At 43.9% G+C, this 26,683-nt stretch overlaps 1 protein-coding gene across 3 annotated transcripts in view; it reads left to right on the top strand.

Moving 5' to 3' along the window:
- Nucleotides 1–21,640, top strand: part of LOC144698474 (UDP-glucuronosyltransferase 2A1-like) — a 77,784-nt gene extending 56,144 nt beyond the window's left edge. For all 3 annotated transcript variants that reach the window (XM_078570421.1, XM_078570418.1, XM_078570429.1), the window contains 4 exons: nt 119–250; nt 5,427–5,514; nt 16,179–16,398; nt 20,898–21,640. In XM_078570421.1, coding sequence (XP_078426547.1) covers nt 119–250; nt 5,427–5,514; nt 16,179–16,398; nt 20,898–21,180 — 723 coding nt within the window. In that variant the 3' untranslated portion in view covers nt 21,181–21,640. The remainder of the gene's footprint in view (nt 1–118; nt 251–5,426; nt 5,515–16,178; nt 16,399–20,897) is intronic.
- The last annotated feature ends 5,043 nt before the right edge of the window (nt 21,641–26,683 follow it).

Here is a 26,683-nt window from a genome sequence, read left to right as displayed (position 1 = left end):
TCCCTGGGGGATGAACTATCGGAATTCTGATTAAGAAACAGCCACTTTCAATATAATTTGATAATCAATGCAAACACCATTCTAGATTTATTAAGCACAATGTTTGTTTGTTTTACAGGAGTTGGAAGAATTTGTTCAGAGTTCTGGGGAGCATGGCATCGTTGTGTTTTCTCTGGGCTCAATAGTTAAGAACCTTACAGCTGAGAAAGCTGATGTGATTGCTGAAGCATTGGGACAGATTCCACAAAAGGTTTGTCTCGCTTTGCAAACCCTTATTTATTATATGTGCGTGTGCATCAAGTCTTGCTAAAATAAGGATAGGGTGAAGAAAATGAGGCCAAGGCAAAGGGCCAACTTTAACATTGGTGAAGATAATCTTTACAGGCCTCACAGAATTTGGTATCTTGGTTTGCTAAAGTCCAGGCCCAATTTACAGTTGTCGAAAGGGTTTTTCCACCTCTAGTAGAGTTCCTCAATCATTAAGGCTGACACTTTTCCTTTATTTTATGCAGAGAATGGCAATTCTAAGCAATAATTTGACTTGAGAACCTATCTAGGGCATGTACTAATACATTAAGAACAAAGAGATGGGACAAGGGTCTACACGTGCAGTTTTTCCAAAAGTTGAGCTCCACTTTCCAAATATGCCACCCTGGTGAGTTGCCAAGTACAAGCCACACACTTTGCTTAATCTTTTATGGACTGTAGGCATCGCTGGCAAGGCCAGCGCTTGTTGCCCATCCCAAATTGCCCTTGAAAAGGTAGGGGTGAGCTGCCTTCTTTAACTTCCCTTTTGATCCAGCAACAGTGAAGGAATGGTGACATAGTTCCAGTTCAGAATGGTGTGTGGCTTGGATGGGAACTTGCAGGTGTTGGTCTTCTCATGTGTCTGCTGCCCTTGTCTTTCTAGGTGGTAAAGGTTACAGGTTTGGTACGTGCTGTACATGGGTACAGACTGCTGCCACTATGCATCGGTGGTAGACAACAGACAACAGGGGCAAACCTTACAGGGCTAAATTTCTTTTTATTCATTCATGGGATGTGGGTGTGAGTGTCACTGGTTGGGCCAACATTTATTGCCATCCCTAATTGCCCTTAAGAACTGTGTGGCTTGCTGGGCCATTTCAGAGGGCATTTAAGAGTCAACCCCGTTGTTGAGGGTCTGTAGTCAAATGTAGGCAAAACCAGGTAAGGATGGCAGATTTCCTTCCCTAAAGGACATTATTATAGCTATAGTTTTAAACAGGACATTTTCATCTAGTGTATAGATACTGGCATAGCATTTGTCTGTTTTTTTCTCAAGAGAGTTAGAGGGGACAGTTTTGAGACTTAGCTCTGGCAGCGTGCCACAGCTGGGTGAGTTGTAAATGGTGGCCCAGAAGTGAAGTTTTTTTTACTTCCTACCAAGGCTCACTGGTCCATATTATGAACATTACTGATGAAGGCTAGTCTTCGATCACTTATAACCTGCCAATGGTTTTCAACCACATCCTGAAGATCACTGGACTGAAATACTAGTCTGATGGTTCGGTGGCAATTTTCCAGGCTGAACACAACCCTTTGTGCTATGAGTTTTGTTGGATACTTTACATTAACAAGGCTTGCCAGGTCTTGTTGTTTTGGAACTCTCTTTCCAGCACCCTATGTTCGATCCAAATGGTTCACAATGGCCTAATAACCTTATCAAGACTTCTGTAATCAGTGAAACAATGAGAATGTCCTTTAGCCTGTGTAACTTTAGGACTCAGATGAAGAGTAGGTAAACTAAATTGCCAGTGCACATGGATTTAAACTATTTGTGACAAAGAGTAATATCTTGAAATTGCTTTCCATTGTCCAAAGCTTTTCTTTGACCTTGTTATACTTTGAATATTAGCAAAATGAATAAAACAAGAATCAGCATTTATTTTCCCAGTCCCTAATCTATTTATATTTTTTTACCAACTTTCATTAGTTTTCAAACCACGTTTTTTGCCCGGCCATTGTCCTCCAGAGTGTTTGGTTAGAATAGAAGTTTGAGGTTTTCAGATTGTGCTGATATTCTTACAGGGGGCTGGTTATTAGAAGGAATGGGCAGTGTTAGTGTTATGAGACAGCCTTTCAGTAAAGCTGAGTTATTTAAAAATCTCAGAGGGAAAATTTAAACAACTGTCATAACCTATATTTTTATGGTTTGTTTGAGATGCAACTCTAAATACAGAAACCAGACCACCAATTGTCAAGAGGTTTTATATTAAACTAAATGAAACATTTTATTAATTTACACAAGTTAAGTATATATACATGGCTACAAATTACTACTATCATAACTTTTAACAAATTCCCAACTAATCTCCATTAAGGCAATAGCAACCCATAGACTTAACCAGACACCTTACGAATTCAAAATGAGGTTCTTTTCACTTTGGTTCCTGTGGAGACAGTTGGAGGCTTACAGCTACTTTGATCTTCCATTGCCTCTGCTCTGCACACATGGAAACTGCTGAAGTTATACCTGGCACAGCTCATTGAATGTAAATTTTCATTGTATCACCAGCCTCTTTGAGCTCCACCTCTTCTAACAATAAAACCCCTTTTATAGTACCAATTTTATTAGTAATATAAACATATTGCTTGGTCTCTGCTAGCTAGGTGCCAGATTTCACTTGCCTTCTTGAATGCTTTATTCAACAAAATGCAAATGCACTCTACCTCTCTTACATCTCAAAACTAGTACACATCAAAGCACCCAGACTAGCTGGCTTTAATCCAATTAAGACACACCCACAGACTAAACCTCTATTTTAAAAGAAAAATATTTTCCAATAATATTATATACATTAATAGCTTCATGACAGTTAGGGAAATGAAAATTCTGGAGTAGTCACCAATTCACACTTCTCCCAAAATTCTTACCTGGTCACTGGCGTAGTAAGAGATAGTCTTTACACTTCAGAGCTCAGCTTAGCCTAAAAATCACATCCGATATCAGCAGTGTCAGCTGTGACTCAGTTAGCAGCTCTCTTGCCCCTGAGTCAGATTGTTCTGATTTCAAATCCCACTTCAGGACTAGAGCACAAAAATCAGGGTTACTTGAGGGAAGGTGTTGCCCCTGTGATGATGTTGCTGCCTTAATTTTGTTAGGGGGAGAATTTCAAAATTTTAACCCAATGACAATGATAGAATAGAGGTTTATCATCTTAACGCTGCAATTTTAAAAACTCATCTTTGTGTATAAGTCCCTCCATGGTCTCACTCTTCCCTACCTCCAAAGCCCCCTCCAGCCCTACAATCCTCAGAGGACTCTACAATCCTCCAATATTGCTCCTTGTCCATCCCCCTTTCCTTCACACTACCATTGGTGAATGTGCTTTTAGTCATCCAGACCCTATGCTTTGGAATTTCTTCCCAAAAGCTATATAGCTTTCCACCTCTGTCTCCTCCCTTAAGACGCATCTTAAAACATATCCCTATGAACCAAGCTTTTTATCACTTCCTAATGTTAACTTCTGGTGTCAATGATTGTCTGATTACTCTGCTGTGAAGCGCCTTGGCATGTTTTACAATGTTAAAGATGTCGTATAAATGCAAGTTTTTGTTTGAAGTTAAATCCAAGTCAAGACGGTGATGCATTTTTCCTACTACTGATAGAGATCATGGGGCTGGGAGCCCATTTGAATATTAGACCCAGCAAGGCCCTGTAGTAGTTTTCTAGTACAGTGTTACGTGCTATGATGATCCTGCCTGCTGTCTCTGCTGCTGACACTGCTGAGGTTCACAGGGGTATGAACAGCAGGGATTTGGTGTTGTGAATGCATCTATGCTCCCCTGTTCAGTTGCTGAGGAAGAATATATTGGCCCTCGAGTGGGCGCAATGCAGATTCACCAGAATGTTACCAGGACTAAACGGGTTAAATTATGAAGACCATTTGCATTGAGTATTCCCTCCTATTGAGGTTGGAGGTGTGATATAAGTGAGATGTTTAAAATGTTGTAAGTATTTGATAAGGTAGATTGTTTTTCTTTCCGTCCTCTAATGGCATCATCTTAAAAATAGAGCTAGGCCACTTACGAGTGAAATCACTTTTTCAGTCAGAGAGTAGAAGAAATCTGGAATGATTTCTCCCAAAGCGCTGTGGATGTTGGGTCAGCTGGAGCTTTCAAGACAGAGCTTGATAGATTTTTGATAGGCAAAGGCGTCAAAGAGCAAAACGTAAATGGAGTTGAGGTACAGATCAGTGATAATCAAATTGAATGGTAGAACAGGTCTGAGGGGCGAATGGCATACTTCCTAAATTCCCTGTGGACAGGATCTTTAGGTCAGCAAGCGGGGGGGTGAGGCCCACTTGCCGACACATAAAATGATGTGGGATGACGTTGGGCGGAACTCCTGACGTCACCCCGCGTCATTTCCATTTTCAGATCGGCGGGGGCACAGCCAAATCAGCTGTGCGCCCACCGACCTGTCAATGGCCTATTGGTGGGCAGGCCGGGAGCCCTGGTGGGCTTAAGAAAAAGCATGAAACCTCATCCACAGGTGGAACGAAGTTTCAGGAGGATTTTAAAATATTTAATAAAGGTGTCACTGAAAGTGATGGACATGTCCCAATTCATGTGACAGTGCCACGTGAGGGGGCAGGTCAGGGAAATTTTGTTTTTGTCTCTTTAACATTTTTAAATTTGGAGCCGATCTCCCTGAAGCAGCATTTAGCCTCAGGGAGATGAGTGCGCTCTTTCACGCGCAAGCGCCAAAGGGAATCTCTTGGCTCAGGGAATCCACTCCTCCCGGCCCGTACTGGGACCGCATAGCGCTTCCTGGCGGACGTCACGCTGGGTGGGTCTTAAGTGGCCCGCCCACGTAAAATGGCGGCGTGCCCCCGATCGGGGGCGTCGATCAGACACCCACCTGCCCGCGCCCGCTCCTGCACTTTCCCCCCAATGGGGGGAAAATTCTTCCCTATGTTCCTGCCCCTCACACACTGATGCAGCTAGAAAGTCTACAAAAGGTCTACCAGCTCGGTTGGTGTCTCCTGGTTCCCCCCAAAAAGGGAGTCATTTTTTAAAAATAAATTTTCGCCTATCATCTCTGGGTTCAGGCCCCTATCCCAGCCTGGACAGCAGACAGACCCTACATTACCCCCTATTATTGAGATACGTCTGGTGGAATGAGACATACCTTTGGTCAACACTATGCCAGCTTCTGATTGAAGGTCAAGGTATGGATTTCTAATTTATGGAATTCCTGTCCTTGATCCAGCCCCCTTACCCCAATGTCCTTGTAGTAGTGGTGGTAGTTCCATCCCCATAAGGTCCCTCGTGGCCTTTCCGACAGACCCCCGTTAAAGTTACGTTAGAACAGCTGTGCAATGTCTTCCTCAAATTCCTGAAGACTCAGACAAGCTCAACAAAACATGGTGCTATTTATTCCCAATGTTGGTATCTTCCAGGTTCTTTGGAGCTATGCCAGTGATCAACCGAAGAAACTGGCACCTAACACAAAGATATATAAATGGCTGCCTCAAAATGACCTGCTTGGTAAGAGCCCTGGTTTTTCGTTTTCTCACCAATATTCTTTCCTCCTTTGCCTGAAGTTTGGATTGAAGGCTTTGATTCTTTGCTGGGATTGGGTTTTGTGGTAGCTAACTGCCCTCTGGTTTCTTATCTGCATGGCTATTTTGCATGTGTGCTTAGATGGTAGATATTGGAAGGCTCTTTGGCTGTAGGTGGCATCACAGTGGAGCCTATCACTGGTCATTCAAAGTCTACATGGACGTACTTGCAGGATGAAGTCACTGGACAGTGCTCACAAGTGGACTTCCTAGCTGATCTTCTTCCCTACTCTAGGGATGCTAAACTCTATTGTAGTGCCCTAATGTTACCAAGGCCAAGATCAACCAACTCAGCACAGATTGGGACCAAACATTGGACCTTCTTGGTCTGTGTGGCTCCTCTGTTCACTTGGAAAACCTATCAGTGGGATAGATACCTGTAGCATTTTTAATGAAATTGAGTTGTTTTAAATGTGAATTTAATAAGGCACAAGTGAACACTGCATTTAACTTTTCAGTAAATGTCCTTTTTTAGCCTGATTCTCAAAAATATTAGCAACTGTTAAATTGATTTTCAGCTTTTTTTTTTACAAGCTGAAACGTTAAGTTGTTATGAGGTTATTAAACATTTCATCGAATAGGTGTGATAAATATTGTTTCAGCATTGTGTTAAAATACATGGGGATAGACTTGAGCCAGTCTTTGGGACAACTCATTTTCATTCATCAATTTTAACACAGATTGCAGGTCAAGTGTTAAAATAAGACAAGGTTGATATAGCATTTTATTCACTTACCTTTTCTAGAATAGTGATTGCTAAAATTGTTCAGGTTTCAAATTTTGCTGTGTATATCTTGGGGTGCTTTTACATGGACTTGTTGTCAATGAGTTTCTGAAGGGGCAGTCCTTTGGCAACCTGCAACCAGGTGCAAAACTGCAAAAATCTCTGTGGTTGCTCAACTTTATTGGATGTATTTCCATGGGGGTTCTCCAGCTTGACTGCTATAACTTTGGCAGAGTCCACAAGTTACCCACGTTGGTAGGAAAAACAGAAATGCAGAGAATTTCTTAAATGGTGAGAGACTGGTTGAACTTCAAAAGAGCTTTGGTATCTTTGTTCATGAGTCACTAAAAGCTAACATGCAGGTACAGCAAGCAATTAAGAAGGCAAATGGCATGCTAGCCTTTGTTGCAAGAGGATTTGAGTATAAGAGTAAAGATGTCTTCCTGAAATTATATAGAGCCTTTGTGAGACCGCACCTGGAGTATTGTGTGCAGTTTTGCTCTCTTTATCTAAGGAAAGATATACTTGACATAGAGGGAGTGCAACAAATGTTCATGAAATTAATACCTGGGATGGAGAGATTGTCCTATGAGGAAAAATTAAATAGACTGGGCCTTTATTTTTTTTAATTCATTCATGGGATGTGGGATTTGCTGGCTCGGCCAGCCTTTATTGCCCATCCCTAATTGCCCTTGAGAAGGTGGTGGTTATTCTCTGGAGTTTAGAGGAATGAGAGGTGATCTCATTCAAAACATACAAAATTTTTACAGGGCTCGACAGGGTAAATCAGGAAGGATGTTTCCCTTGGCTGGAGTGGGGGGGTGGGGGGTCGGGGGGGGGGTGGTCTAGAACCAGGAGACATGGTCTCAGAGTAAGGGGCAGGTGATTTAGGACTGAGATGAGGAGAAATTTCTTCACTGAGAGGGTGGTGAATCTTTGGAGTTCTCTGTACCAGAGGGGAGATCGATAGATTTGTACATACATGGTACAGGAAAATGGTAGTGAAGTAGAAGATCAGTGATGATCTCATTGAATGGTAGAGCAGGCTCGAAGGGCTGAATGGCCCACTTCTGCTCCTATTTCTTATGTCCTTTTGTAAAAGCTGCGGGAGTCCCACATAAATGGTGTTTTATATGTGTGTGTGTATTGAAGATGCAGCTGTTTAGAATGATTTTAAGTTCTGGACAACAGTTCATTTGAGGTATCAGCCCTTGGCTCAGTGGTCTCTTGTCTCTGAGTCAAAAGGTCATGTGTTCTCAAGTTCCTCTCCAGAGGTTTGAGCATGTAACCTGGGTTGACACTAATTCAGTACAATAAGTCCTTGCTTAAAGTCAACTTGCTTAATGTTGTTTTACTTTAATGTTGTTAATAAAGTACTATGAATATATCCATTTAACGTTGTCAGTTTCACTTTAAAGTTGTTTACCACAGACTTACTCTTCTGTGGCCTGTCTGTTCACATCATTTTTGCTGCATTGCTTCCAATCTCGCCCTCAATCCCTCTTCCTCCCACTGCCATCCTTGCCAACTCTCGACCTTGCTTTCCCAACCCCACCTTCCCACTCCCAGTCTTGCCTCTTCTCCCCGTTTCCCTCTCTGGGCCTTCTTTCCTTTTCTAACCCCTTCTGTTCTTACCTGAGCCCTTGGGATCTGTTCCTCACTGGCTCCTGACTTCTACTTCTGGCTGTGTCCCTGAGTTCGCATTCAGCCCTGCATTTCACTAGTGGCAGAAGTTGGTCAGTGCAGGTAGCCACAAACTGACAACTTCTGCCACTAGATGGAGCCTGGCCAATCTCTAAGTACTGTGCACTGAGTTGAGAACAGGTACTGTACTGCTATTTTTAAAAATAATTTAATTTGTTTATTATAATGTTTAAAAATTTAGTAGTGTTTTATTTTCCAAGTTATTTCAGATAGGGATACATAGTGCTGTACATGAATGGTTATTCATAGTTGTTCACTAGGTTGATCCTGAGTATGGAGGGATTTTCTTATGAGGAGAGATTGAGTAGGTTGGGCTGTACTCATTGGAGTTCAGAAGAATGAGAGGAGATCTTATTGAAACATATAAGATTCTTTGGAAGCTTGACAGGGTAGATGCTGAGAGGTTGTTTCCCCTTGTGCGAGAGTATAGGACCAGAAGGCATAATCTCAGAGTAAGGGGTCGCCCATTTAAAACAGAGATGAGGAGGAATTTCTTCTCTCAGAGGGTAGTGAATCTGTGGAATTCTTTACTGCAGAGGGCGGTAGAGGCTGGATCATTAAGCATATTCAAGGCTGAGATAGAGAGATTTTTAATCAGTAAGGGAATCAAGGGTTATGGGGAAAAAGCAGGAAAGTGCAGTTGAGGATCATCAGATCAGCCATGATCTCACTGAATGGCAAAGCAGACTCGATGGGTTGAATGGCCTCCTTCTGCACCTACGTCTTATGGTCTTGTGGTATAGTATTTCAACTTGTACATTGTTTTTTTTTCCGGGTGAGAAATGACTGAAGGAACCTGACTCGGGTTTTAGCATTGATTCCAATGGAAACACATGATTCACTTGGGCCGGGATTTTTCATGCCTGCTGGTGTCAGGCATATTCGGTGGCAAGAGCGGACAATATGGCGAGAAGGCCAAAAATGGGTTTCACGATGTGAAACCAGTTTGCGATCGTCTGCTCTGCCCGCCAATGGTGGGCCGTGTTTCCCGCCATTGGAGGTCGGGAACCTCACTGTACTACATCAGCAAATCATCATAAGGCCAGCCCACCCCGCTGGATTGTCTGCCCATGACATGCCGTCGTGTTTTACAACAGCACATAAAAGGCATGCACTTGGCGGGCTGCACTTTGAGGGGAATCCGGAGGTGAGTACACAGTAACGTTGCAGAGCACTCACCCAGGTCGCCTGCTGGACTTCAAGTTTGAGACATATTGCGGGGGTTGGTGGGGGCAAGGGCTGCCCTGTGGTTGGAGGTAGCACACAAGCACGTGCGGGGGAGGGGGTGGGGATGTGCAAGGGAAGCGGCCACACATTAGGGAATCCTTGTATAAATTGACCATTCCTTTGCAGCTGAGACAGTTCAGGCGCAGCCACGAATGATACGATTGGAGTCGGGCCTCTAGCTTCTCTGCCCACTCAAGCAACGCAGAGGCATCAAAGTCCCAGCAAGTGTTCCAGGGTTTTTCACTCCTTGGGCACAGACTGCAAAATAATGAGCGTTTTAGTGGACTGCAGAACAGTTCGACAACTGGGCACATTGTACAATCTCCTTGCTAAAGCTGGCCATGGAGCAGTCACTGGTGGAGAGGCTCACAGCCCCTTTGCAATGTCAGCATCCCGGTTTGGACCAGCTTCTCCCGTGGTTCAAGCTAACAGTGCAGCCTTGCAGTGTGGGTTAGGAGAATGCCTGCACCTGGGCTGAGAGCACAGCATGCAGTCCAATGGGCAAAGCTGCCGCCAATCGGTTGGTTGGAGTGGGGCAGAGGTGGGTAGGGCTTCAGGTAGCCATGCAGCGCACTAATCTCTGGCCATCCAAGTGGTGCCAGCACTCTCCAAGTTGCAGTAAGGGGCCTTCAGACTTAACCAGGACAGGTTCTTAGTACACACATGCTAACGAAGTGTCTCTCTCTTTCATCCTGCAGGAGGACTACATCAGGACCATGGAGCCTGGTGAACTAGCTGTATGCCTCGTGGCCAACAGAGAGCAAAGATGACGGAGAAGAGAGCGACTGAGGCACCTGGCTATGCAGAGGGAGGGGCAGCAACCTCAGGAAGAAGGGGTGGCTGGGGCTCCCGCATTGCCGAAGAGCCACAGTGAGCCGTTGCTTGTTGGTGCCTAGCTAGATCCAGGGTCTACAGACAACACATTTCATTCCTGCAGATGACCAACAACCAGTGTCGTCGAAGACTGCGCAAGTCTAGGAACTGGTCAGTCACATCTGCCAGCTACTGCAGGACTTGGCGCCACAGGGACATGGAGGGCATCCACTACCAGTGGCTGTGAAAGTGATCATGGTGCTCAATTTCCACACCAATGGCTCCTTTCAGGGCTCCATAGGTGACCTCTGTGGGATATCACAAGCCTCCACCCACAAAAGCAGCTATGAGGTCACGGATGCCACCTTCGCGAGGGCACACGACTTTGTGCATTTCGCCCAGAACCAGGACAGCCAGGGTGTAGGAGTGACTGGATTTGCCCAGATCTTGGGTTTCCTATGGGTGCAGGGTGCCATCAACTGCACTCGCTCAGATCTCTGTCGCAACACATGGTCAACTACATCAACTGCAAGGGATTCCATTACTAAACGTGCAGCTGGTGTGCGACCACCACAAATGCATCCTGCAGGTCTGCGCACCGTTTCCAGGGAGTTTGCATGACTCCTACATTCTCAGTCAGTCACAAATCCCTGACGTCTTCCAGAGTCCACTGAAGCTGCAGAGATGGCTCCTCAGGTACAAGGGCTACCTGCAGAGGCTGTGGCTGATGACACCCATGTGGCAGCCTCAGACTGCAACAGAGCGACGCTATAATGAGGCTCATGCTGCAACTCGCAACTTGGTGGCGCAAACCATTGGGATGCTGAAAATGAGGTTCCGTTGCCTGGACCAGTCTGGTGGAGCTGTGCAATACAGTCCGCAAAGGGCGTCATGCATCATCGTTGTCTACTGCGCTTTGCAGCGCCAGGTTATAATGGACAGAGGAGCTGGCTGTGGAGGAGCTGGAGGTCTCCTCCGATGAGGAGGACGGCGACAGGGATGAGGGTGAGGAGGCGACGGACAGGAATGAGGCCCTCACACTGGCCAGACAAGGAAGGCGCACTCGGGAGGCCCTCCTAGCTGCTAGATTTGTGGAGGATGATGACGACATGCAGTGAGGAAATACCATGGATCCTCACATTGCTTCTGTGAATGTTTAACTCCAGCCTGGCTTATGGCAATGCACATATCCTCTGTGAGAATGCTCCTGTAGATGCAGTGGAGGCCTTAATCGTTGCTTGATTGCAGGAGGATGATGACGACATGCAGTGAGGACACTCCATAAATCTTCACACAGCCTCTGAGCATGGCTGACTCCTGTCTGGCCAAGGACTGCTCGCTTGCGCTCTGTGATCAGGGTCATATCGTAGAGACACAGCCATGAAACTTTAAAAGCATCTGATCCTTTGTCTGCCTTCAGTACCCGGCCCCTTCAGGAGCACAGCGTCATTGGTCACAGATGCTAAAGTGATTGGGACCAGAACCACCTTAAAGGTGCTGAGAGCACACAGAGAGAATGACCAAACTCTGTAATGCCTACCCATGACATTTTGGCAGCAATGACAAACACCATCGAGGTGCAGGCATCACTAATGTGTCCAGGGAGTGTGAGGCCAGATCATCACTTTGGTCTGAAAGCTACACAAAGCACAGGGAAGAGGCTCTGGACTGGGACACCTGCCTCCATCTTGTGCAGAAAGGTTTCACACCTGAGTGACACGAGCACTGCTCATCAGAACAAGGAGCCATAGGCAGGGAGACATTCTTGGGAGTTTACTGACAACAGTGAACAATATGTACAAGTGATTAACATCCATGGCTGGGGAGTCCAACTGCATCTTCTTAACCTTCCTAACCCTGCTGCTATGTCTTCGTGCTCTCAGGACATCCACAGTGGAGGTGGAAGCAGCCTGCTGACTGCTGTGCCCTGTCTGTGATGATCTTGGCGGGTGTCCTCTGAGGGCTGAGACCTGGAGGGCCCCGGCCTGCTTTTTGGGTCCTGCTGTGTGACAGTGGCACCCTCCTTGGCCTGTGAACCTGGAGCTGCTGGGGTCACAGGAAAAGGAGATCAGATGGGCCGGACACTCCCAGAGTCACCTGGATGGATAGCGCCGAGGGGTACACCCACTGATCCTCCTCCCTATGGGTGCCCAAGGGCTCCTGGCTGACTCCTTGAGAAGGGGTAGCTAGAATGAGATCGAGCTGCCCCACAACCCTCTCACGTACACACTGCTGGAGGTCAACTGTGGCAGCAGAGCACAGCAGTGCAGGAGTGACATCTTGGACCAAGATCCCCATGCGACCGCTATCCTAGAGTGTTGACCTCAGTACATTGGCATGTCGGCACTATCACCTCAGCCTGAAGGCAATGGACACCTCCATCGTGCCTTGCAATCTGAGGAATGCAGCAGTCATCCCTTCCTCATGTTCCTGCAACTGTGACATGACCGAGTCCAGAGGCTCGTCATCTGACTCAGACTCAGCAAATTTCTGGCCTCCAGCAGTCCTCCGAGTGCTGGAAACCTGGGAAGTCCCTGCTGCTGCCTCCTGTGGATCTGAAAATGCGATGTCCTGACCAGATTGTGATCCTGGGACTACTGTAAAGATGTGTGTGTCGCTGCGCTGGTGGAGGTTGTGGGTGAGCACTGTGACAGGACCCAAGGGTGCCTCCAGATTCTTCTTCTAAGGTGTCTTCAGGGCTTGATTGGAGGCCCTGAGTTGTGGACTCCATTGGCTGTTTCCCAGATGTGCCTGCGGAAGCAAGGAGAGATAATTAGTGCATGGCAGTGGCCTGTGAAACAGGACACATCAATCACAGTATCGTTGTCTGATGGATGTTGCACTGCTGGATCCTCACTTGGTAGAGCAGCACCGGCCTCACCATCAGCACAGGAACGGTTCAGATCTTCATCAGCCAGCTGGATGGCTCTGTTTTCAAAGCCCATGAGGACCTTGATTTCAGGCATTCTTCCACCAGTCTGCAACCTCTCCCTCTTGTTACGTGCCAGCTTGTCCTGCATGAATAGAGATGGAGAGAGTGTAAGCAGGATGCCTGCCAGGCCAGATGATAAGTATGGGCTGGCCTGTGTGGGTGGTGAGTGGTTCCATGGACGGGATGAGGACAGTGAAGGTGTGTGTGAGAGAGTGAGTGGTGATGTGCCTTGCACTGGCAGTGAGTGAGGACCCTGTGGATGTGTGATGGGATTGAGAATGTGTGATTTGAGAGTATTGAAAAAAGTGACTTACTCTGGCGGAAGGGAGGAGATCATTCATCCTCTTGTGGCACTGGGTGGCTGTCCCTTTCTGAAGGACGTTGGCGCTGACCACTGCTGCCACTGCCCCCGAGCCTGGTTGGTCATGTCGCTGCCCATCCTACACCCGGAGTGGCCTCCACGGCATCCAAATGACGTTCCAGTGACACATCATTAAACCTGGGGGCTGCAGTTTTTTTGCCTTTCGTGGACATCTTCCCTGCAGTAGTCCTGGGCTGGAAGCACTGAGTGTGCGCAGCTGGACTTTAAATATGGCGCCTGGCATGACGAAGCAGTGAGATGATGGCTTGGCAGGTGAATAAGAGCCCGCCTGCCATAGAAACAGCGTGTTTCCTGGGAATGCAGTGGGTTTGGGGCGATTAGGCGTGAAAAGCCACCATTGCGGTCAGCAGGTAAAACAATGTTTTTCCCACCTGCTACCACATTTAGGGCGAATTATTCCAGATTTGCACTTAGTCCTTTCACTTAAAGTTGTGATTTTCAGGAAAGCAACCAAGGCTCCATCTCTCTCGGTTGAAATAAAAGACTCCATGGCACTATTCAAAAAGAAGTACACCTTGGTCAACAGTTTTCATTTAGACAACATGGCTAACACATTATGTAGTCATTCATTTCATACCTGTTTGTAGAACCTTACTATGCACAAATTGGCTGCTTTGTTTCCTTACATTGTAAGTGACAACGCTTCAAAAGATCTTGGCAGTGAAGTCCTTTGGGAAGCCCTGAGGATATGAAAGATGCTTTATAAATCTTTTTCTTTCTATATTTTTATTTATTTCTATTTAAAATACCCTTTGGTGATCAACCTAATGTCATCACAACTAAAGCATTATGCCAGCCTTTTTTTCCTGTAACAATAGTACATTAATTGGAGTGAGAAGTTATTTTTCAACTGCACTGTGTAAATTTAAGGAAAACCCTACTATCATGTAAGAGCTGAAGTTTTATTATATGCTGCTGGGTTTGCCTATTTGGTCTTAGTGGAAATAGTGGTTGTAGGAAGGTTTACTGCCAGCCACCTTATTGGTGGACACATCTCTGTGTCTCCCCCAACTGCTGACTTTACGTCAGGAGACTAATGCTGAACTAAAAGAGGAAATGGAGTGGACAGAGGGTGAGATTCCATGAGATTGCTCTCACGTTCAGAACATTATTTCACACTGCACTGGAAGGTTTTTGTTCTTGGAATGATACTCCATTTTCAGAAGAAGTCGATAGTTGGGAGGAAATGTAAAATGTTGAAATTCATCACTGAGCACCAAGGTGTCACTGAGCTACAAGTCAATGGATGATAAATGCACAGATTTAATATGTAGTACTTATTGTATTCATTTAATAAGTCACAACACTGAATTATGAATGCTAAGCAAAAAAAAAAGAGTAATTGATTTGTGTTGTGAACGTGTGATAAACTCGCCCAGTTTCATATGCAAACATGGTGAGAATGTTATTAGACAAAAATAATTACAGAACTGCAGCCCAAAAGGTATCTTTGTGTCATCCAAGTACTCTATTTAGTATAGCATTTATGAAAAGTATGGGGAAATGTCCTTTGTGCATTATCTATATTGACTTCGAGCCCACCAGTGCCTCAATTTTAAAATTATCGTCCATGTGTTTAAATCCCACATGGCCTCCACACCCACCATCCCCATAAGCTGCTCCAGCCCTATAACCCTCCATGAACTATATTTTCTTCAAGCTCTGGTCTCTTATGTATCCACCACTTCCTTTTCCCCAAAATTGGCAGTTGAACCTCCAAGCCCTAAGTGTTGAAATTCACTCCATAAGCCTCTTCTCCTCTCCACCTCTCTTCCCTCCTTTATGGTATTCCTTTAAACTTACTGCTCGGACTAAACTTTTTGTCATCGATCCTAATTTTTTCTTCTTCGGCTCAGTATAAATTTTTGTCTGATTTATCTTTTTTGTCTGAAGAGCCCTGAGAAGTTTTACTACTTTAAACGTGCTTTACAAATGCAAGTTGTTATTTTTGTTAAATGTATAAATGTAAACCCGTGTATAAGTTGTGAAGAAAAGGAGGCTCCTTTATCTGTACTGTCATGCAACCAGTTTGAATGATTTCATTCGCCCCAGGTATGTTACTAAAGTAACCATTGGTGTCAATCACAGGTACACATTTTCTACCATTATCTTTTATATCCATAAGTTTGCTAAATAACCCAGTGCTAGCAGAAAATGTGCAATTTCTATTGTTAAAAAGTAATATTTGCCACTTTCTAACAGATGAGTGCACCTCTGTTAGACTGTATTAAAAAAAATCTTCATACCTTTCATAACCAAAAGACATCCCAAAGTATTTTACAATCAATTAAGTGCTTTTGAAGTGTACTCACTCTTTCAATGTAGGAAATGTGTAAACCAATTTGCACACAACGAGATCATAAACAGCTCTGAGATATCAATTAAAAATCTGTTTAGTGATGATGATTGAGGAATAGATATTGGCCAGGATAATGGAGCAAACTACCTGCTCTTTTTTGATTAGTGCAATGAGATCTTTTCTCCACCTGAGAGGGTAGATGGTGCCTCAGTTTAACATCTTATCTAAAATATAGCACCTCCATCAGTGCAGCATTCCCTCAGTACTGCACTGGAGTATCAGCCAAGATTCTGTGCTCAAATCTCTGAAGTGGGGCTTGAACTCAGAACCTTCTGTCTCAAGCGTATGAGTGCTACCACTTAGCCACAGCTGACACCGCAAACTTTATTATATTTGATTTTGAATTTTGAATGTCCAATCATGTAACATAGGGATAACAGTCTAGCTCTCAGTTTAGTTACAACAGAGGCTCAATTGATCATTTCTATTTTCTGAAAATATAATTGCAGGGCATCCCAAGACTAGAGTATTTATCACTCATGGTGGTGCAAATGGAATATATGAAGCTATTTACCATGGAGTGCCCATGATTGGAATTCCTCTGTTTGCCGATCAACCTGATAACATGGTTCACATGAAGGCAAAGGGAGTTGCTGTGGTCCTCAACTTTATCAACCTTAAAACACAGGACTTAGTTGATGCTCTCAACATGGTGATCAATGATACAAGGTAAGAGAACAATGTTCAAAGGAAGCAGAACAGAACCATGAACTCCTAAAATGGCTGGATTCTGTGTCATGTCAGAGGTTAAATTTCAAAAAATCTGGAACAGGAAGTGAACATGCATGGAACCCAACCATTTCTGGTTTTAACCGAGGCGGGCAAGGGACGTACCCCAAACCCACTGGCTGGGAGTGAATTGGCCATTAAAATATTTTAATAAGACTGCATGCCTTCATTTTAGTAGTCATTCGATTTTTGTCCACTGACAGCCAGCTTTCGCTGGCCCTAAGCAGCTTACAGGAGGCAAGAGGCGCTGAATGCATGAGTTAAGTGCTTTTGCAGCACTGCTTATGCGTCAAGAGGAGCAGGAGTATTTTCACCATGCCCAATAAACTAGCCAGTAAACCACCATCCATTCTGTAATCTGTCTGCTGACTATAGTCTGATTTACCCCCCATGACCACCATTGGACCTTCCCCTGGAATTGGGATCCCTGTACCGCAATGTGATCACCCCCTCCCCTTCCCCTGAGGAAACCCTGACCACCAGAAGACCCTGTGGTCAGGACCCTGCCAAGCCACCATCTAACTCGGATCCCTCAATACAGACCCTGGCTGGGATTTCCTGGTCCTGCAGCGGAGGGCACAACGCAGATGGGACGGGAAAACTTGAAGAGTGGCCAAAATTCGATACCCGCCGCTGGCAGGACTGGAAAAATCTCGCCCTACCTCATGTGATCCTGATGTGCCCCTATACGCGTTCCAGACTCCCCCATGATCTGGAACATCCCCACTGTTTCTCTCACTCCTCCAAGATTGTGAAATTTCCTCTTTACAGTTTTACATTGCCAAGACATTAAACAAATAACACTTCTAATGAGTTTAAACCAAAATATTAACTCGCCTAACTTCAAATGAAGACATTGGAGGAACTTTTACTTCCAGTAGTGAGTGGCTTTGAGAGATTGGGGCATGGCAGTTAATAGCACTGAAATTGACATTTTGTTGAAACGTTTCATCTTGCACTCATCAGGACAATCGCAAGAATCCAATCTGGGGAAGCAACAACATTATACTGTATAAGAAGAGTGCTGATTGATTGGCAAGGGGACTCTGATAGGTAGAGGCATTGCTATGGAGAGTGCACCAGTTAATAGTGACTGACAATTAACTGCCAAGCATTGTTTGAAATTTTAAACCAGGCAGCTTGACTCTGGTCAAGGCATTGCCTGAGGAATGAACCAGTGAATGGCTGTCACTTATTTTGTTTAGCTGAAACAGGCACAATATGTGTACATGTTCTTTCTGTCTGTAAATAACAGGACCTGTGTATTAATATATGTAGTTTCCAGTACAGGCAAATGCACCACACTGTGAGCCTGACTGATTATCTTAAATTGGTTGTCAGCGTAATTTTTAGCACACTGAGAATTATTTAGTAAATGTTGTCCAACCGTGGAAGCACAGCTAATGTTGGACACTGTGGCCAGCATTTTTCTGTCGGTGATCTGGGGGTGGGGCCCCCTCGCCGACGTGAAAATGACGTGGGATAACGTCGGGGGTTCTCCCCAATGTCATCCCGCCCATTTAAATATTCAGGAAGGCGGGCGGACAGCGCAATCAGCTGTCCGCCCGCCGACTTGTCAATGGCCAATAATTAAACCAATTAAAGGCCAGGAGCCACCTACATGCTATGGGTAATATCCAGGATGCCTGATAAACCACCTGTAAAAACATTGCACAGAGTTTGTCTTATATCATGAAATAATGAGTGCTCCCATATTAAGAGGGAGTAACAAAGAGAGTGGGGGGAGGGGGAGCGGTGAGGTGGAGCAGGAGGGACTAGCAAAGAGAGCTGGGGGAGCAGTAGGAGAAACAGCAGGGGGAGCAGTGGGGGGAGCAAGAGGGAGCAGCAAAGGAAGTAGGGGAAAGTGACAAAGTGGGTGAAGGGGAGAGGAGGGAAGAGGCAAAGTGGGCAAGGGGGAGCAGCGAAGAGAGCAGGGGAAGCGGGAGGGGAAACAATGAAGAGAATGTGGGGAATCAGCAGAGAGAGCTGGGGAAGTAGTAGAGTGAGCATAGAGAAGCAGGAGTGAGTAGTGAAGGGAATGAGGGGAGCAGCCAGGGGAACAGGAGGGCGCAGCGAAGAGAGAGGCAAACGGGAGGGAGAGAAAACGGTGTGTGTTCTTTTAGATCTGCGCCATCTTTGAAGCAAGTGCTAACATGCTGCATGTGTAGGGAGTGCACCCTCTGCATTTGCAGCATCAACAAGTGCAGCCTTACGAATATGGAGAGAGAAAGATTAACCTGCCTTAATAAACATCAATTTCTCTCCCACTGCTTGCTGTGAAGACTATAAAAGCAATATTGAAGCTCAATTTACAGCACAAAAGAAGGCCATTCAGTCCAATGCATGTCTGATGGCTCTTTACTAGAACAATCTAAAATTTCTTATACTGTCACTCTCTTCCTAGTCTTGCCACATGGTTAATCAATTTCCCTGAAAAGATGCTTCAAATGTGCCAAGTGGCAAACTGTTCCATGGTCCAACTAGTCGTAAGCAGCAAATGTTGGCATTGGACACAAAGTGTAAATGTTACTTTGTCCTATGTCACTGACCTGTGGAATTGAATCCTGCACATGTACTAAGCACTCGTGAGCATGTTTGACCTTGCTGTGACCTGGAGAAGTATGCTTCTAGTGGTGTAACTCTCTTAATTCCATGGATACCCAACTAGTTTGCTAAAACTTATCTCAAAACAATAAATGTTAGAATTGTACACAAAAAATGTAAACACTGTTCTGTAAGGTGAAAATTCACTAAAAAATCAAAGTAAAATCAGTGAGCTTGCTATGTTTCAGTAATGATTGCAATGACAATCATAATCACATTCTTCCTGATATACTTGTTCTCCCTTTTGCTCTTTTCAACCCTTATTCTGCACTATGGGGCAGAATATGTAAAGGGAACATTACTTTTCAGCCATCACCTCTGTGCTGTCTGACCTGGCTTGGTTATTGGCCCATCAAGCCCTCAAATTTAAAATTCTCATTCTTCTGTTCAAATCCCTCTCTTCTAGCCCAATAATCATTAAGAACTCTGCATTCTTCCAATTGTTTGTTCCTATGACATGAAAAGAAATCCAACACTGTTCAAAATTTTAGTCTTATTGCTTTTTCAAAAAATGGATTTTCTACTGAACCATAAAGGATGGTTGCTACTAGTCACATGGCCACAGGACTGGGCCTTTGTTCTGGGAGCTACCACCAGGAGTTACAAGAACAAAAGAATTCTTTGCTCAGTCTGTGAAATCTCACACCCTTTGTAATCAATGAAAGCAGAGGAAGTGCAAACGAACTGGCTCCCCCAACCGGAACTATCACAAACAAGGGAGATAAAAACTCATTATATTGAAAGAGATGCTAATGACTATCTGTCTATCTCCTGAGGAAGAACAATGGAATTCTGGCCAAAAGCACAGAAACTGATTGTTAAGCTGCAATTAACCATTATTGTGACATGTCACATGACCCAAGCCTCATGCCTTTTTGGACATTTTCAACATTAAGTCTTTAGCCTTACAAGTAGTCTGCTGTTTAACACCCAACTGGTGAACCACCGAGAAGCAGCCCTTCAGGCAGAACAACAGCCTGCTCCTCAAGCCTGCCTCTGCTGGAAGATTTCCTACCATCACCTATAGAATGGACCCAATCTCTGTGTACCTACTTCGTCTTGTGGTATCAGCACCAACTGTAAAGTGAATTCTACAACTTCGGTCTTCAGCCAGCTGAACTCAAACTCCTATGTGAAAGAATTCCTCATTGGATTCTGACTCTGGAAACCACATGAACTAATATTCATTTCTGTGGTTCTTATACTGTTACTATCCACAGTTGTAAAACTCCTTTTTCTATTCCACTGCACCCCCCCCCCCCCTAACTTTACTGTGTGTGTCCTGCGGGGTTTGAATGTGAAATGAAGTAATCTTCTGAGTTAACCATAATGCAAGTTTGCTGGGGGTTATTAGTAAATGGGGCCACATAAACTTGAGGGTTTGGGAAAACACACCACCGCACACTTTAAAAATTATTCAAAACACCCTCTGCATATGGACAGGTGATAAGAGAAATTAAGTACAGTTTTCCTGTCTCCTGTCCATATTCTGGCCTCTTGTGCACCCCCAAATTTGCTTCATCCTACTATTGGCAGCCATGCCTTCAGCTGTCTAGGTCCTAAGCTCTGGCCTTGCCCTCCACCTCACTCTCCTCCTTTAAGACACCACTTAAAACTTACCTGTTTGACCGAGCTTTTGGTCACCTGTCCTAATGTTCCCTTCTTTGTCCCTGGGTTAATTTATGTCTGATTATTCTCCTGTGAAGCACCTTGGGATATTTTATTAAGTTAAAGGCACTATATATAATGCAAGTTATTGTAGATATATGGATGTTGGGGGTTAAATGGGGAAAAATAAAGAAAGATTGTAAAATAAACTGTTTTTATTTTCTCAGGTACAGAGAAAATGCAGTGAAGTTATCTCAAATTCAGCATGACCAACCAATGAGTTCGTTGGGGAGAGCTGTGTTCTGGATTGAGTTTGTAATGCGCCATGGAGGAGCTCAACATTTGCGGCCTGCAGCACATTCCCTGTCCTGGTACCAGTACCATTGCCTAGATGTGATAGCATTCCTGGTTGCTTGTGTGGCAGCCATCGTATTTATCCTCACAAAATGTTGCATGTTTTGCTGCAGAAAATGCAGGGGTTCAAGGGGAATGAAAAACAAAACTGAGTAATGGTCTGTAATGCATAGGATTACCTTAAATTTATAATATAATTTAATTACATTGGAACTTCTACTCTTGTTGGTTAAAATGTTAATGCCCCTCAAACCAATTAATGCTATTGTCAAACTAGAGTTCAAAAAAAAATTCATTGGAATTCATGATCATATTTATTGCCAATAGTGCAATTTCAATTCCCTGATGAATCTTTCATTGCAGCCAGTTGATGCATCTCTCCAAAATTAATTTATGCTTAAAGAATGTTGTACTTTTACACTTTTAAAAAATATATTCATTCTCGAGATGTGGGCATCACTCACAATTTATTACCTATCCTTCATTGTCCTTGAAAAGATGCTGGTGGCCTTTCTTGCTACAGTTCATATGGTGAAGATGCTCCCATATTGCTGTTAGTTAGGAAGTTTCAGGATTTTGACCAGCGACAATGAAGGAACAGACGATATATGTAGAAGTCAGGATATTATGTGACAGTTTATGGAGACAAATAGTGTGAAAATGCCTATGCATTTATTAATTTGCATACATGTACCTCTGCACTGAGGCAAAGATATTTGCAGGAACTATGTAAGTTGTATGTTTTGTGCCTCAATGCTTTAAATATTGATAACATGGCAAACTTGACATCATCACAGGTCAGCACGTTGATCTGAATTAACCAAATTAAGACTTCCACTTAGTCCCTTGTCAAAAAAGTTCTATCCAAGTATCATGGTTAATTCCCTACCTGTCATGGCACCTGCTCCTGGTTCAGGTTTTCACAGCCAAATAACTGCAGATAAGGGTTTCCTGATTTGGTGGTTTAACATGTGCTAGGTTGCTTCACAAGATCATGGGCAGAATCTTCTGTTCGGCGTGCAGGGGTGGGCCCTGCACGCCGACGTGTAAAATGACTCGTGGTGATGTCGGGCATGCATCCCAACGTCACTGCGCGTCATTCCTGTCTTTAATTCAGCGGGCACACACCGGAGTCAGCTGTGTGCCCACCAAACTGTCAAAGCCCTGTTAAGACCATTAATAAACTAATTGAAGTACTTGTAATGGCTGCCCATCCAACCTTAATGTTGGCGGACAGGCGAAGAGCCCAGGTGGCCTTCGCATTTTTCATGAAACCTTATCCATGGGCGGGATGAGGTTCATGAAGGATTTATTAAGGAAATAAAATTTTTTTTCAAAATTCATAAACATGCCCAGGCTCATGTGACACTGCCACATGAGGAGACATGTCTGAATAATTTTTTTTTCTTTCTTTCAATGATTCATAATGAAATTAATCTCCCTGAAGCAGCTCTGTGCCTCAGGGAGATTTCTGCGCTCTTTCGCGCACATGTAAAATGGTGGCACGCAGTGATCATATCATGCAGGGTGCAACGACAAATGATTTTATCCGATTGATGTGGAGTTGTTAGTTATGCTAGAAAGAAAGCTGTACATTTATATTGTGAATATAGATATCCTAATATGTTTTATATTCAATTAATTTGAAGTGTAGTCACTTTTGTAATGGAGGGAAATGGGACAGCCAATTTGCACACAGCAAAGTCCCACAAACAGCAGTGATAATCATTACATAAACATTTTTAATGGGTGTTGCTTTGGGGATAAATATTGACCCAGAGAACTCCCCTGCTCTTCTTCAAATGGTGGGATCTTTTAAATCGACCTGACAGATAAGGCCTTGGTTTAACATCTCATCTGTAAGTCAGCAGCTTCGTCGGTGCAGCACTCCCTCAGCACTGCACTGAAATGTCAGCCTTGAGTCAGCGTTAGTTCTTGAAACCACAACCCTGTGACTTGGGCCAAAGTGCTCCCACTGAAACAATACTGCAACAGCGTCTGGGGTTGGTGAGTGATTTCAATGGATAGCTATTAGTTTTCATCACTCATAATTTCTCATTGGGCCATATTTATCAATATTGATTTCCCTAGGCTGGGCATAGTCTTTTCAATCACTTCGCTACATGCTTTTGTGTTCATATGTAATGTTTTTTAACATCATATTTAATTGATAACAAAAACAGAATTACCTGGAAAAACTCAGCAAGTCTGGCAGCATCGGTGGAGAAGAAATCAGTTAACGTTTCGGGTCTTCATGACCCTTCGGCAGAACTGATTTCTTCTCCACCGATGCTGCCAGACCTGCTGAGTTTTTCCAGGTAATTCTGTTTTTGTTTTGGATTTCCAGCATCCGCAGTTTCTTTTAGCTTTTTGTTTTTATCTCTATATTTAATTGATGCCTTATTAAATTTCTATTGGCACAGCATAGTAACTCAGGTTTTTAACAAATAGGAAATGACCATTACAATGGTGCTTGCTACATATTCGGCTGAACTCTGAAACATGTTTGAGGAGTACCATAGTCTGGGCTGTGCTATCATGTCACTGTGAGGCAGCAGAACTAATCTAGCTGTAATCTTAAAACAAAAGAGCTGAAGGAATCTACAACAGCTGAATCCTAATTTGACCTAGCCCAAGCTATGGGCTCTGTGAATCTTTTTATCGTTTTTTTTAACAATCCTTCAATACTAGGAAGGGCAGAGCAGGAGATTGGTCCTCTGCCATTAGGTGGAGCAACTGCTCCTCAGCCCTTTCTTGACTATAGAAATGAAAGTAAATGATGCGTTTTATAAACATTTAGCATTGCAAATTGGTCTTTAAAATAATTAATAAAATGAAAGATCTTTCCAAGTTCTGCTTGTTGTTTGTTTTTTTTCTATTTGTGTTTATTGTGTGTCACTCATTATAACGATATCTGTAAGAGAATGGGCTCCTCAGAATGGAATATCTGAAAATGCCAATTATTTTATTGTTAGATAATAAGTACACGTGGTCCCAGTTATGATAGTATCAAAATTATACAGAGAGTGAAGTCTTTCTTTTGAGTATAATATCCCTCCTTAAAAAAGGATTCTGCTGGTATCTGCATGGGATGTTCCCTTATAAAGAAACTACTTACCAATGGTGTCAGTGTGATGCACCTCCTTTTTAAATAAAATCACTACAAGCAGCCCCCACTTCTAACAGCAGTCCAGTGACTTCTATTAAATGCGCCATATGTAGTGACACAGCTATTCTGAACCAGTAAAGGGTCGTTCATATTGTATATAAACTTATATATTATGCTGACCTCCATGCTGTACATGACAGGGATTGATTTAACGTGCAAAAATTGTATGATGTAATGGCATTCACTGTATTTTACTTGAGAAATCACCAAGCTTTTATCTGGAAGATTTGCAGCTGCTTTGGTCACAAGTTCTATTTGCTGCATACAATTTTTAAAAATAGACTCTGTAAATAAATGTTTGTTTTGCTATTTGCTGAGTAAATAGATTTAGTATATTGTTTTTGCTGCTCACATCGTGGGCATCTCCACATTTCAGACCACTTTACGGATCACCTGCCTGCAGTACGCAGCCTTCACTCTGGGCTTCTGGTTGCCTGTCATTTCAATTCTCCGCCCCACTCCATCGCTGACCATTCTTTCCTTGGCTTCCTACGCTGCTGCAGTGAAGCTCAGCAAAAGCTTGAGGAACAGCACCTCAACTTTGGATTTGGCACTTTACAGCCATTCATACATAACATTGAGTTCAACAATTTCAGGTCATAATCTCTGCCCCCATGTTTTTGGATGGCGACTCTTGGTAATGATTCTGCTATTTCAATTGACGCCTCCTCTAGACCCAACTTTTGTTTCTTTCCTCAACCTATTATCAGTCATTTTGCCTTGCACCAACATTTCTCTTGTCATTTAATCCCTGCTGCCTTCCACCCTTTCACACACCTTCATCTTTGATCGTATCCGCTGTCCCCAACCCCACAACTCCCCTTTTCCTGCCTCTGTAGCTGCTTAAAACACGTTACATCTCTAATGTTTTCCAGATCTGAGAAAAGGTCATGGGCCTGAAATGTGAACTCTGTTTCTGTCTCTACAGATGCTACCTGACCTGCTGAGTATTTGCAACATTTTCTGTTTTAATTTCAGATTTCCAGTGCCTGCAGTATTTTGCTTTTATTTAAATAACCTTTGGTGTAAGATACACTGTTCGTGTTAAGCCTTGTATTAAGTCCCATCCCAACTCATGGGCTGACACACATGAATATTGAGCTGGTTGTAATGCAAATGTCAGTGGCTGCAAAATGTTATAGTGTAGTGCTGATATATTTGGTGCTGTGAGAGCCGTTTCAGTCGAAAATGTGCGCACACTTCTAGTGCTGGCCATGTCAGACACCATTCTGGTGAGTGTTAGTGTGGGTGAGGGGAGCATTTAATGGAGAATACCAGTGAGGTATAACAACAACAACTTATATTTATACAGTGCCTTTAATGAAATGTCTCAAGGTACTTCACAGAAGCATTATAAAATAATGACACCAAGCCTCATAAGGAGATAATAGGTCAGATGACCAAAAGCTTAGTCAAAGAGGTATGTTTTAGGAATTGTCTTAAAGGAGGAAAGCAAGGTAGTGAGGCAGAGAGGTTTAGGCTGGGTATTCCAGAGCTTTGGATCTAGGCAACTGAAGGCATGGCCACCAATGGTGAAGTAATAAAAATTGGGGATGCACAAGAGGCCATAATTTGAGGAGTGCAAATAACCCAGAGGGCTGTGGGCCTGGGGGAGATTACAGAGATAGGTAGAGACAAGGCCAATAAGGATTTAAAATAAGAATGAGAATTTTTAAATCAAAACATTGTTTGACTGGGAGCCAATGTAGGTCAGTGAGCACAGATGTAATAGGGGAATGGAACTTGCTGTGAGTTAAGACATGGGCAGCAGAGTTTTGGATGTAAACAAAGTTTACAGAGGGCAGAATGTGGGAGACAAGCCAGAAATGTGCTGGAATAGTTGAGGTAACAAAAACACGAATGAGGGTTTCAGCAGCAGATCAGTTAAGACAGGGGGGAAGTCAGGTGATGTTACGGAGGTGGAAATGGCATGAATATGAGATTGGAAGTTCATTGGGATCGGATGTAACACCAAGGTTGGAAGTGGTCTGGCTTAATCTCAGACTAGGGAGAGGGATGAGTCGTTTGCTAGGGAATGGAGTTTGGAGCAAGGACTGGTTTCAGTCTTCCCAATATTTAACTGGAGGAAATTTCTGCCCATCCAGTATTGGATGTCGGATAAGCAGTTTGATAATTTAATAACAGTGGAGGAGTCCAGGGAAGTGGTGGTGAGGTAGAGTTGGGTATCCTCAGCATACCGGTGAAAGTTAACGCTGTGCCTTCGGATGATGTCATTGAGGGTCAGCATGTAAATAAGAAATAGGAGGAGGCCAAAGATAGATCCTTAGAGAACACCAGAGGTAATGATGCAGGAGCAGGAAGAGAAGCCATTGCAAGTGATTCTTTGGCTATGATTGGATAGATAAGAATGGAATCGGCAAGAGCAATCCTGCCCAGCAGGCGACAGTGGAGAGGCTTTGAAAGGTACTTGTTAAAAGCTGCAGGCCGTCCAAGAAGGATGAGGAGGGAAAGTTAACCTTTGTCACAGTC

Source organism: Cetorhinus maximus, chromosome 2, assembly GCF_964194155.1.
Source record: "Cetorhinus maximus chromosome 2, sCetMax3.hap1.1, whole genome shotgun sequence".
NCBI classification, from domain to species: domain Eukaryota; kingdom Metazoa; phylum Chordata; class Chondrichthyes; order Lamniformes; family Cetorhinidae; genus Cetorhinus; species Cetorhinus maximus.
The sequence above is the reverse complement of the archived record's forward strand: the minus strand, read 5'-3'. Positions and strand labels throughout refer to the sequence as shown.